At 26.8% G+C, this 13,542-nt stretch overlaps 1 protein-coding gene across 1 annotated transcript in view; it reads right to left on the reverse strand.

Moving 5' to 3' along the window:
• Nucleotides 1–13,542, reverse strand: part of slc47a1 (solute carrier family 47 member 1) — a 50,345-nt gene that overhangs the window by 22,664 nt on the left and 14,139 nt on the right. Inside the window, exon 9 of the mRNA XM_077195309.1 lies at nucleotides 12,846–12,959. Within this exon, the coding sequence (XP_077051424.1) occupies nucleotides 12,846–12,959 (114 nt within the window). The remainder of the gene's footprint in view (nucleotides 1–12,845; nucleotides 12,960–13,542) is intronic.

The following is a 13,542-nucleotide window of genomic DNA, read 5'->3' on the forward strand; positions in this document are numbered from 1 at the left end:
GTTAGAAAGAAAGATGGATTAGTTAGAAAGAAAGATGGATTAGTTAGAAAGAAAGAAAGAAAGATTAGTTAGAAAGAAAGATAGATAGATTAGTTAGAAAGAAAGATCGATTAGTTAGAAAGAAAGAAAGATAGATTAGTTAGAAATAAAGAAAGATATATTAGTTAGAAAGATAGATTAGTTAGAAAGAAAGAAAGAAAAATTTGTTAGAAAGAAAGATAGATAGATTAGTTAGAAAGAAAGATAGATTAGTTATAAAGAAAGAAAGATAGATTAGTTATAAAGAAAGAAAGATAGATTAGTTATAAAGAAAGAAAGATAGATTAGTTACAAAGAAAGAAAGTTAGATTATTTAGAAAGAAAGAAAGATAGATTAGTTATAAAGAAAGAAAGATTAGTTAGAAACAAAGAAACATAGATAGATTAGTTAGAAAGAAAGATTAGTTAGAAAGAAATAAAGATTACTTAGAAAGAAAGATGGATTTGTTAGAAAAAAGAAAGATTAGTTAGAAAGAAAGATGGATTAGTTAGAAAGAAAGATGGATTAGTTAGAAAGAAAGATGGATTAGTTAGAAAGAAAGATGGATTAGTTAGAAAGAAAGAAAGATAGATTAGTTACAAAGAAAGAAAGTTAGATTATTTAGAAAGAAAGAAAGATAGATTAGTTATAAAGAAAGAAAGATTAGTTAGAAACAAAGAAACATAGATAGATTAGTTAGAAAGAAAGAAAGATTAGTTAGAAAGAAATAAAGATTAGTTAGAAAGAAAGATGGATTTGTTAGAAAAAAGAAAGATTAGTTAGAAAGAAAGATGGATTAGTTAGAAAGAAAGATGGATTAGTTAGAAAGAAAGAAAGAAAGATTAGTTAGAAAGAAAGAAAGATAGATAGAATAGTTAGAAAGAAAGATAGATTAGTTAGAAAGAAAGAAAGATAGATTAGTTAGAAACAAAGAAAGATATATTAGTTAGAAAGAAAGATAGATTAGTAAGAAAGAAAGAAAGATTAGTTAGAAACAAAGAAAGATAGATAGATTAGTTAGAAAGAAACAAAGATTAGTTAGAAAGAAATGATTAATTAGAAAGAAAGATTGATTTGTTAGAAAAAAAATAAAGATTTGTTAGGAAGAAAGAAAGATAGATTAGTTAGAAAGAAAGATAGATTAGTTAGAAAGAAAGAAAGATAGATTATTCAGAAAGAAAGAAAGATAGATTAGTTAGAAAGAAAGATATATTAGTTAGAAAGAAAGAAAGAAAGATTAGTTAGAAACAAAGAAAGATAAATAGATTAGTTAAAAAGAAAGAAAGAAAAATTAGTTAGAAAGAAAGATAGATAAATTAGTTAGAAAGAAAGATAGATAGATTAGTTAGAAAGAAAGATAGATTAGTTAGAAAGAAAGAAAGATAGATTAGTTAGAAAGAAAGAAAGATAGATTTAGTTAGAAAGAAAGAAAGATAGATTAGTTAGAAAGAAAGAAAGACTAGTTAGAAACAAAGAAAGATAATTTAGATTAGTTAGAAAGAAAGATTAGTTAGAAAGAAAGATGGATTTGTTAGAAAGAAAGATGGATTAGTTAGAAAGAAAGAAAGATAGATTAGTTAGAAAGAAAGAAAGATTAGTCAGAATAAAAGATAGATAGATAGATTAGTTAGAAAGAAAGAAAGAAAAATTAGTTAGAAAGAAAGATAGATAGATTAGTTGGGAGAAAGATAGATTATTTATAAAGAAAGAAAGATAGATTAGTTATAAAGAAAGAAAGATAGATTAGTTAGAAAAAAGAAAGATTAGTTAGAAACAAATAAAGATAGATAGATTAGTTAGAAAGAAAGAAAGATTAGTTATAAAAAAAGATGGATTTGTTAGAAAGAAAGATGGATTAGTTAGAAAGAAAGAAAGATTAGTTAGAAACAAAGAAAGATAGATAGATTAGTTAGAAAGAAAGATAGATTAGTTAGAAAGAAAGATGGATTAGTTAGAAAGAAAGAAAGATAGATTAGTTAGAAAGAAAGAAAGATAGATTAGTTAGAAACAAAGAAAGATAGATAGATTAGTTAGAAAGAAAGAAAGATTAGTTAGAAACAAAGAAAGGATTAGTTAGAAATAAAGAAAGGATTAGTTAGAAAGAAAGGAAGACAGAAAGAAAGGAAGACAGATTAGTTAGAAAGAAAGATCAGTTAGAAAGAAAAAAGATAGATTAGTTAGAAAGAAAGATAGATAGATTAGTTAGACAGAAAAAAGATGGATTAGTTAGAAAGATGGATAGATTAGTTAAAAAGAAAAAATATAGATTAGTTAGAAAGAAAAAAGATAGATTAGTTAGAAAGAAAGAAAGATTAATTAGAAAGAAAGATAGATTAGTTAGAAAGAAAGATAGATAGATTTGTTAGAATGAAAGAAAGACAGATTAGTTAGAAAGAAAAAAGATGGATTAGTTAGAAAGAAATAAAGATTAGTTAGAAAGAAAGAAAAATAGATTTGTTAGAATGAAAGAAAGATAGATTAGTGAGAAAGAAAGAAAGAAAGAAAGACAGATTAGTTAGAAAAAAGAGATTAGTTAGAAAGAAAGAAAGAGATTAGTTAGAAAGAAAAAAGATAGATTAGTTAGAAAGAAAGATAGATAGATTAGTTAGAAAGAAAGAACGATAGATTAGTTAAAAAGAAAGAATGATAGATTAGTTTGAAAGAAAGAACGATAGATTAGTTAGAAAAAAGAAAGATAGATTAGTTAGAAAGAAAGAAAGATTAGTTAGAAACAAAGAAAGATAGATAGATTAGTCAGAAAGAAAGAAAGATTAGTTAGAAACAAAGAAAGGATTAGTTAGAAATAAAGAAAGGATTAGTTAGAAAGAAAGGAAGACAGAAAGAAAGGAAGACAGATTAGTTAGAAAGAAAGAGATCAGTTAGAAAGAAAAAAGATAGATTAGTTAGAAAGAAAGATAGATTAGTTAGAGGGAAAGATAGATAGATTAGTTAGAAAGAAAGAACGATAGATTAGTTAAAGAAAGATAGATAGATTAGTTAGAAAGAAAAAAGATAGATTAGTTAGAAAGAAAAAAGATGGATTAGTTAGAAAGATGGATAGATTAGTTAAAAAGAAAAAATATAGATTAGTTAGAAAGAAAAAAGATAGATTAGTTAGAAAGAAAGAAAGAAAGATTAATTAGAAAGAAAGATAGATTAGTTAGAAAGAAAGATAGATAGATTTGTTAGAATGAAAGAAAGACAGATTAGTTAGAAAGAAAAAAGATGGATTAGTTGGTGTCATGAAACTGCACATGGAACATGGACAGAGGTGATCCAAACGCGGGCTTTATTAAGAGGAGAATCCAGAGACAGGTACAAGGAAACAGGCAGGGGTCAAAACCAGGTAAGCAGTCCAAACAAACATCAAATCCGTGCAGGTATAAGGCAAACGGGAAACCGGGAACAGGCAGATAATCAAGGAACCGAAACACTAGAATACAAGGAAACTGGAACAAGGCTAGGTAATGCAGTCAGACACATACAAACACTTACAATACTGAGCCCTGAACAAAGGGAAAACTCAGGCTTAAATCAGGGACGCTCAATCTAAAACAGGTGCAACAAATAAACCATAATCAGTCCAGGGTGAAACATAATGGAAACAATAAACTAGGAAGGAGTGCCCTCCAGAGGCTCAAGCGGGCACTCCAGCCGCAGATCGTCACAGTTAGAAAGAAATAAAGATTAGTTAGAAAGAAAGAAAAATAGATTTGTTAGAATGAAAGATAGATAGATTAGTGAGAAAGAAAGAAAGAAAGAAAGAAAGAAAGAAAGAAAGAAAGAAAGAAAGACAGATTAGTTAGAAAAAAGAGATTAGTTAGAAAGAAAGAGATTAGTTAGAAAGAAAGAGATTAGTTAGAAAGAAAAAAGATAGATTAGTTAGAAAGAAAGATAGATTAGTTAGAAAGAAAGAACGATAGATTAGTTAGAAAGAAAGAATGATAGATTAGTTTGAAAGAAAGAACGATAGATTAGTTAGAAAGAAAGAAAGATTAGTTAGAAACAAAGAAAGATAGATAGATTAGTTAGAAAGAAAGAAAGATTAGTTAGAAACAAAGAAAGGATTAGTTAGAAAGAAAGGAACACAGAAAGAAAGGAAGACAGATTAGTTAGAAAGAAAGAGATCAGTTAGAAAGAAAAAAGATAGATTAGTTAGAAAGAAAGATGGATTAGTTAGAAAGAAAGAAAGATAGATTAGTTAGAAAGAAAGATAGATTAGTTAGAAAGTAAGATAGATTAGTTAGAAAGAAAGAAAGATTAGTTAGAAACAAAAAAGATAGATTAGTTAGAAAGAAAGAAAGATTAGTTAGAAACAAAGAAAGGATTAGTTAGAAATAAAGAAAGGATTAGTTAGAAAGAAAGGAAGACAGATTAGTTAGAAAGAAAGAGATTAGTTAGAAAGAAAAAAGATAGATTAGTTAGAAATAAAGATAGATAGATTAGTTAGAGAGAAAGATAGATAGATTAGTTAGAAAAAAAGAACGATAGATTAGTTAAAGAAAGATAGATTAGTTAGAAAGAAAAAGATAGATTAGTTAAAAAGAAAAAATATAGATTAGTTAGAAAGAAAAAAGATAGATTAGTTAGAAAGAAAGAAAGATTAATTAGAAAGAAAGATACATAGATTAGTTAGAAAGAAAGAACGATAGATTAGTTAAAGAAAGATAGATAGATTAGTTAGAAAGAAAAAAGATAGATTAGTTAGAAAGAAAAAAGATGGATTAGTTAGAAAGATGGATAGATTAGTTAAAAAGAAAAAATATAGATTAGTTAGAAAGAAAAAAGATAGATTAGTTAGAAAGAAAGAAAGAAAGATTAATTAGAAAGAAAGATAGATTAGTTAGAAAGAAAGATAGATAGATTTGTTAGAATGAAAGAAAGACAGATTAGTTAGAAAGAAAAAAGATGGATTAGTTGGTGTCATGAAACTGCACATGGAACATGGACAGAGGTGATCCAAACGCGGGCTTTATTAAGAGGAGAATCCAGAGACAGGTACAAGGAAACAGGCAGGGGTCAAAACCAGGTAAGCAGTCCAAACAAACATCAAATCCGTGCAGGTATAAGGCAAACGGGAAACCGGGAACAGGCAGATAATCAAGGAACCGAAACACTAGAATACAAGGAAACTGGAACAAGGCTAGGTAATGCAGTCAGACACATACAAACACTTACAATACTGAGCCCTGAACAAAGGGAAAACTCAGGCTTAAATCAGGGACGCTCAATCTAAAACAGGTGCAACAAATAAACCATAATCAGTCCAGGGTGAAACATAATGGAAACAATAAACTAGGAAGGAGTGCCCTCCAGAGGCTCAAGCGGGCACTCCAGCCGCAGATCGTCACAGTTAGAAAGAAATAAAGATTAGTTAGAAAGAAAGAAAAATAGATTTGTTAGAATGAAAGATAGATAGATTAGTGAGAAAGAAAGAAAGAAAGAAAGAAAGAAAGAAAGAAAGAAAGAAAGAAAGAAAGAAAGAAAGAAAGAAAGAAAGAAAGAAAGAAAGAAAGAAAGAAAGAAAGAAAGACAGATTAGTTAGAAAAAAGAGATTAGTTAGAAAGAAAGAGATTAGTTAGAAAGAAAGAGATTAGTTAGAAAGAAAAAAGATAGATTAGTTAGAAAGAAAGATAGATTAGTTAGAAAGAAAGAACGATAGATTAGTTAGAAAGAAAGAATGATAGATTAGTTTGAAAGAAAGAACGATAGATTAGTTAGAAAGAAAGAAAGATTAGTTAGAAACAAAGAAAGATAGATAGATTACTTAGAAAGAAAGAAAGATTAGTTAGAAACAAAGAAAGGATTAGTTAGAAAGAAAGGAACACAGAAAGAAAGGAAGACAGATTAGTTAGAAAGAAAGAGATCAGTTAGAAAGAAAAAAGATAGATTAGTTAGAAAGAAAGATGGATTAGTTAGAAAGAAAGAAAGATAGATTAGTTAGAAAGAAAGATAGATTAGTTAGAAAGAAAGTAAGATAGATTAGTTAGAAAGAAAGAAAGATTAGTTAGAAACAAAAAAGATAGATTAGTTAGAAAGAAAGAAAGATTAGTTAGAAACAAAGAAAGGATTAGTTAGAAATAAAGAAAGGATTAGTTAGAAAGAAAGGAAGACAGATTAGTTAGAAAGAAAGAGATTAGTTAGAAAGAAAAAAGATAGATTAGTTAGAAATAAAGATAGATAGATTAGTTAGAGAGAAAGATAGATAGATTAGTTAGAAAGAAAGAACGATAGATTAGTTAAAGAAAGATAGATTAGTTAGAAAGAAAAAGATAGATTAGTTAAAAAGAAAAAATATAGATTAGTTAGAAAGAAAAAAGATAGATTAGTTAGAAAGAAAGAAAGATTAATTAGAAAGAAAGATAGATAGATTAGTTAGAAAGAAAGAACGATAGATTAGTTAAAGAAAGATAGATAGATTAGTTAGAAAGAAAAAAGATAGATTAGTTAGAAAGAAAAAAGATGGATTAGTTAGAAAGATGGATAGATTAGTTAAAAAGAAAAAATATAGATTAGTTAGAAAGAAAAAAGATAGATTAGTTAGAAAGAAAGAAAGAAAGATTAATTAGAAAGAAAGATAGATTAGTTAGAAAGAAAGATAGATAGATTTGTTAGAATGAAAGAAAGACAGATTAGTTAGAAAGAAAAAAGATGGATTAGTTTGAAAGAAAGAAAGATAGATTAGTTACAAAGAAAGAAAGTTAGATTATTTAGAAAGAAAGAAAGATAGATTAGTTATAAAGAAAGAAAGATTAGTTAGAAACAAAGAAACATAGATAGATTAGTTAGAAAGAAAGAAAGATTAGTTAGAAAGAAATAAAGATTAGTTAGAAAGAAAGATGGATTTGTTAGAAAAAAGAAAGATTAGTTAGAAAGAAAGATGGATTAGTTAGAAAGAAAGATGGATTAGTTAGAAAGAAAGAAAGAAAGATTAGTTAGAAAGAAAGAAAGATAGATAGATTAGTTAGAAAGAAAGATAGATTAGTTAGAAAGAAAGAAAGATAGATTAGTTAGAAACAAAGAAAGATATATTAGTTAGAAAGAAAGATAGATTAGTAAGAAAGAAAGAAAGATTAGTTAGAAACAAAGAAAGATAGATAGATTAGTTAGAAAGAAACAAAGATTAGTTAGAAAGAAATGATTAGTTAGAAAGAAAGATTGATTTGTTAGAAAAAAAATAAAGATTTGTTAGGAAGAAAGAAAGATAGATTAGTTAGAAAGAAAGAAAGATAGATTAGTTAGAAAGAAAGAAAGATAGATTATTCAGAAAGAAAGAAAGATATATTAGTTAGAAAGAAAGATATATTAGTTAGAAAGAAAGAAAGATTAGTTAGAAACAAAGAAAGATAAATAGATTAGTTAAAAAGAAAGAAAGAAAAATTAGTTAGAAAGAAAGAAAGATAGATAAATTAGTTAGAAAGAAAGATAGATAGATTAGTTAGAAAGAAAGATAGATTAGTTAGAAAGAAAGAAAGATAGATTAGTTAGAAAGAAAGAAAGATAGATTTAGTTAGAAAGAAAGAAAGATAGATTAGTTAGAAAGAAAGAAAGATTAGTTAGAAACAAAGAAAGATAATTTAGATTAGTTAGAAAGAAAGATTAGTTAGAAAGAAAGATGGATTTGTTAGAAAGAAAGATGGATTAGTTAGAAAGAAAGAAAGATAGATTAGTTAGAAAGAACGATAGATTAGTTAGAAAGAAAGAAAGATTAGTTAGAATAAAAGATAGATAGATAGATTAGTTAGAAAGAAAGAAAGAAAAATTAGTTAGAAAGAAAGATAGATAGATTAGTTGGGAGAAAGATAGATTATTTATAAAGAAAGAAAGATAGATTAGTTATAAAGAAAGAAAGATAGATTAGTTAGAAAGAAAGAACGATAGATTAGTTAGAAAGAAAGATAGATAGATTAGTTAGAAAGAAAGATTAGTTAGAAAGAAAGAACGATAGATTAGTTAGAAAGACAGATAGATAGATTAGTTAGAAAGAAAGATAGATAGATTAGTTAGAAAGAAAGATTAGTTAGAAACAAAGAAAGATAGATAGATTAGTTAGAAAGAAAGAAAGAAAAATTAGTTAGAAAGAAAGATAGATAGATTAGTTAGAAAGAAAGATAGATTAGTTATAAAGAAAGAAAGATAGATAGATTAGTTAGAAAGAAAGATTAGTTAGAAACAAAGAAAGATAGATAGATTAGTTAGAAAGAAAGAAAGATTAGTTATAAAAAAAGATGTATTTGTTAGAAAGAAAGATGGATTAGTTAGAAAGAAAGAAAGATTAGTTAGAAACAAAGATAGATAGATAGATTAGTTAGAAAGAAAGATAGATTAGTTAGAAAGAAAGATGGATTAGTTAGAAAGAAAGAAAGATAGATTAGTTAGAAAGAAAGATAGATTAGTTAGAAACAAAGAAAGATAGATAGATTAGTTAGAAAGAAAGAAAGATTAGTTAGAAACAAAGAAAGGATTAGTTAGAAAGAAAGAAAGGATTAGTTAGAAAGAAAGGAAGACAGAAAGAAAGGAAGACAGATTAGTTAGAAAGAAAGAGATCAGTTAGAAAGAAAAAAGATAGATTAGTTAGAAAGAAAGATAGATAGATTAGTTAGAGAGAAAGATAGATAGATTAGTTAGAAAGAAAAAAGATGGATTAGTTAGAAAGATGGATAGATTAGTTAAAAAGAAAAAATATAGATTAGTTAGAAAGAAAAAAGATAGATTAGTTAGAAAGAAAGAAAGATTAATTAGAAAGAAAGATAGATTAGTTAGAAAGAAAGATAGATAGATTTGTTAGAATGAAAGAAATACAGATTAGTTAGAAAGAAAAAAGATGGATTAGTTAGAAAGAAATAAAGATTAGTTAGAAAGAAAGAAAAATAGATTTGTTAGAATGAAAGAAAGATAGATTAGTGAGAAAGAAAGAAAGAAAGACAGATTAGTTAGAAAAAAGAGATTAGTTAGAAAGAAAGAAAGAGATTAGTTAGAAAGAAAAAAGATAGATTAGTTAGAAAGAAAGATAGATAGATTAGTTAGAAAGAAAGAACGATAGATTAGTTAAAAATAAAGAATGATAGATTAGTTTGAAAGAAAGAACGATAGATTAGTTAGAAAGAAAGAAAGATAGATTAGTTAGAAAGAAAGAAAGATTAGTTAGAAACAAAGAAAGATAGATAGATTAGTCAGAAAGAAAGAAAGATTAGTTAGAAACAAAGAAAGGATTAGTTAGAAATAAAGAAAGGATTAGTTAGAAAGAAAGGAAGACAGAAAGAAAGGAAGACAGATTAGTTAGAAAGAAAGAGATCAGTTAGAAAGAAAAAAGATAGATTAGTTAGAAAGAAAGATAGATAGATTAGTTAGAGGGAAAGATAGATAGATTAGTTAGAAAGAAAGAACGATAGATTAGTTAAAGAAAGATAGATAGATTAGTTAGAAAGAAAAAAGATAGATTAGTTAGAAAGAAAAAAGATGGATTAGTTAGAAAGATGGATAGATTAGTTAAAAAGAAAAAATATAGATTAGTTAGAAAGAAAAAAGATAGATTAGTTAGAAAGAAAGATTAATTAGAAAGAAAGATAGATTAGTTAGAAAGAAAGATAGATAGATTTGTTAGAATGAAAGAAAGACAGATTAGTTAGAAAGAAAAAAGATGGATTAGTTAGAAAGAAATAAAGATTAGTTAGAAAGAAAGAAAAATAGATTTGTTAGAATGAAAGATAGATAGATTAGTGAGAAAGAAAGAAAGAAAGAAAGAAAGAAAGAAAGAAAGAAAGAAAGAAAGAAAGAAAGAAAGAAAGAAAGAAAGACAGATTAGTTAGAAAAAAGAGATTAGTTAGAAAGAAAGAAAGAGATTAGTTAGAAAGAAAGAAAGAGATTAGTTAGAAAGAAAAAAGATAGATTAGTTAGAAAGAAAGATAGATTAGTTAGAAAGAAAGAACGATAGATTAGTTAGAAAGAAAGAATGATAGATTAGTTTGAAAGAAAGAACGATAGATTAGTTAGAAAGAAAGAAAGATTAGTTAGAAACAAAAAAAGATAGATAGATTAGTTAGAAAGAAAGAAAGATTAGTTAGAAACAAAGAAAGGATTAGTTAGAAATAAAGAAAGGATTAGTTAGAAAGGAAAGAAGACAGAAAGAAAGGAAGACAGATTAGTTAGAAAGAAAGAGATCAGTTAGAAAGAAAAAAGATAGATTAGTTAGAAAGAAAGATGGATTAGTTAGAAAGAAAGAAAGATAGATTAGTTAGAAAGAAAGAAAGATAGATTAGTTAGAGAGAAAGATAGATTAGTTAGAAAGAAAGAAAGATAGATTAGTTAGAAAGAAAGAAAGATTAGTTAGAAACAAAGAAAGATAGATAGATTAGTTAGAAAGAAAGAAAGATTAGTTAGAAACAAAGAAAGGATTAGTTAGAAATAAAGAAAGGATTAGTTAGAAAGAAAGGAAGACAGATTAGTTAGAAAGAGATTAGTTAGAAAGAAAAAAAATAGATTAGTTAGAAAGAAAGATAGATAGATTAGTTAGAGAGAAAGATAGATAGATTAGTTAGAAAGAAAGAACGATAGATTAGTTAAAGAAAGATAGATTAGTTAGAAAGAAAAAGATAGATTAGTTAAAAAGAAAAAATATAGATTAGTTAGAAAGAAAAAAGATAGATTATTAGAAAGAAAGAAAGATTAATTAGAAAGAAAGATAGATTAGTTAGAAAGAAAGATAGATAGATTTGTTAGAATGAAAGAAAGACAGATTAGTTAGAAAGAAAAAAGATGGATTAGTTAGAAAGAAAAAAAGATTAGTTAGAATGAAAGAAAAATAGATTTGTTAGAATGAAAGAAAGATAGATTAGTGAGAAAGAAAGAAAGAAAGACAGATTAGTTAGAAAAAAGAGATTAGTTAGAAAGAAAGAAAGAGATTAGTTAGAAAGAAAAAAGATAGATTAGTTAGAAAGAAAGATAGATGGATTAGAAAGAAAGAAAGATAGATAGAGTAGTTAGAAAGAAAGATAGATTAGTTAGAAAGAAAGAAAGATGGATTAGTTAGAAAGAAAGATAGATAGAGTAGTTAGAAAGAAAGATAGATTAGTTAGAAAGAAAGAAAGATAGATTAGTTAGAAAGAAAGAAAGATTAGTTAGAAAGAAAGATGGATTTGTTAGAAAAAAGAAAGATTAGTTAGAAAGAAAGAAAGATGGATTAGTTAGAAAGAAAAAGAAAGAAAGAAAGAAAGATGGATTAGTTAGAAAGAAAGAAAGATTAGTTAGAAGGAAAGAATGAGATAGAAAGAAAGATTAGTTAGAAAGAAAGACTGTTAGAAAGAAAGATTAGTTAGAAAGAAAGAAAGAGAAAGAAAGATAGATTAGTTAGAAAGAAAGAAAAAGAAAGATAGATTAGTTAGAAAGAAAAAAAGAAAGATAGATTAGTTAGAAAGAAAGATAGATTAAGTAGAAAGAAAGAAAGATAGATTGGTTAGAAAAAAGAAAGATTAGTTAGAAAGAAAGATAGATAGATTAGTTAGAAAGAAAGATGGATTAGTTAGAAAGAAAGAATGATGGATTAGTTAGAAAGAAAGATTAGTTAGAAAGAAAGAAAGAAAGATAGCTTAGTTAGAAAGAAAGATTAGTTCGAAAGAAAGGAAGATAGATAAGTTAGATAGAAAGAAAGAGAAAGAAAGATAGATTAGTCAGAAAGAAAGATAGATTAGTCCGAAAGAAAGATAGATAGATTAAGTAGAAAGAAAGAAAGAAAGAAATTAGTAAAAAAGATAGATTAGTTAGAAAGAAAGATAGATAGATTAGTTAGAAAGAAAGATAGATAGATTAGTTAGAAAGAAAGAAAGATAGATTGGTTAGAAAGAAAGAAAGATAGATAGATTCGTTAGAGAGACAGATAGATTAGTTAGAAAGAAAGAAAGATAGATTAGTTAGAAAGAAAGAAAGATAGATTAGTTAGAAATAAAGAAAGATTAGTTAGAAAGAAAGAAAGATTAGTTAGAAAGAAAGAAAGAAAGATAGATAAATTAGTTAAAAAGAAATAAAGATTAGTTAGAAAGAAAGATGGATTTGTTAGAAAAAAGAAATATTAGTTAGTTTTGAATCTAGGGCTTCAGGGAGTTTAGATTTGAGTTTCTGTGTTGTACACTACTGGGCCACCGTAGCCTTGGCTCAATTTGAACTGTTGCAATTAAAGTCAATGGGATTTTTATGGTTTTTAATATTAACTTTTAAGAAAACTGAAAGTCAAATCAGTCTGAAAAGATATAGCAACTCGAGTCAGAACAGTCTGTAGGTCTGACCCGAGTTTGGAGTTTGTAGAGTTAAAACTCTAGGAGGAGTTAGAGTCAGAAAATTTTGGTGAAGAAGAAGAAGAAGAAGAAGAAGAAGAAGAAGAAGAAGAAGAAGAAGAAGAAGAAGAAGAAGAAGAAGAAGAAGAAGAAGAAGAAGAAGAAGAAGAAGAAGAAGAAGAAGAAGAAGAAGAAGAAGAAGAAGAAGAAGAAGAAGAAGAAGAAGAAGAAGAAGAAGAAGAAGAAGAAGAAGAAGAAGAAGAAGAAGAAGAAGAAGAAGAAGAAGAAGAAGAAGAAGAAGAAGAAGAAGAAGAAGAAGAAGAAGAAGAAGAAGAAGAAGAAGAAGAAGTTTAAATAGGATTTCAGTAAATTGGCTTTCTTAAGCCAACTTAATTAACAAAGTATTAATTGTTAGGGATTTAACATGTTTGCCGTGGCACCTCAGGATGAAGACCAATAGGAATATTTTCTGTTATGAACATCAAATTGGCAACTACTCATTTAATTTAATCAGAAACACAAGACAACACATACTCAAACTTCCTCACACATCTACACACCTGCAAGGAAACCTCCGATCTCATAGACCCACCACTCAAAACAGAGCATGAGAGTGCTGGGGATGGCCAGTCTCATGTAAGAGCCCCACTCCTGCAGTGATGCTCTAGACCAGCCTGTAGGGGGCGACAGAGACAAACACTTACAGAACACCATACATCTCTTGTAATTATTGATTGACTTGCTATGCAAAATTATTGTGTTTGTGTAATTATGTATGTGTAAGAACTTGTCACAATTAGACAAAACCTGTCTACTTCGCAGAAGCAAGCAATTTACTGTGAATTTGTCAAGTCAAGTCACCTTTATTTATATAGTGTTTGTATCAAAGCAGATTCACAGTGATAACATGAAAATAATACAACAAAGTTTGTTTCTAGAAGAATATTGAATCATCATCCACCTTAAGTAAGGCAGATCAATAATATTGTTGAATATTAAATATTCCCATCTAAGAAAGCCAAAAGCCAAGGCAACAGTGGCAAGGAACCGAAACTCCATCAGGTGACAGAATGGAGAAAAAAAAAACTTGGGAGAAACCAGGCTCAGTCAATTTGAGTGAGGCTTCCGATTTATTAGCCTATAGGTAAATGATGAATAACTATTTGCGCTACAAACCAGTGTGTTTATGATTGCGATAATACATTAAAATAATAAATACCAGTTTACAATATCAAGCATCGTAACAAACTGTTTTTG

The sequence above is a fragment of the Siphateles boraxobius genome, unplaced genomic scaffold, assembly GCF_051911475.1.
Source record: "Siphateles boraxobius isolate OS27281-9 unplaced genomic scaffold, OSU_SipBor_1 11, whole genome shotgun sequence".
Lineage (NCBI taxonomy): Eukaryota > Metazoa > Chordata > Actinopteri > Cypriniformes > Leuciscidae > Siphateles > Siphateles boraxobius.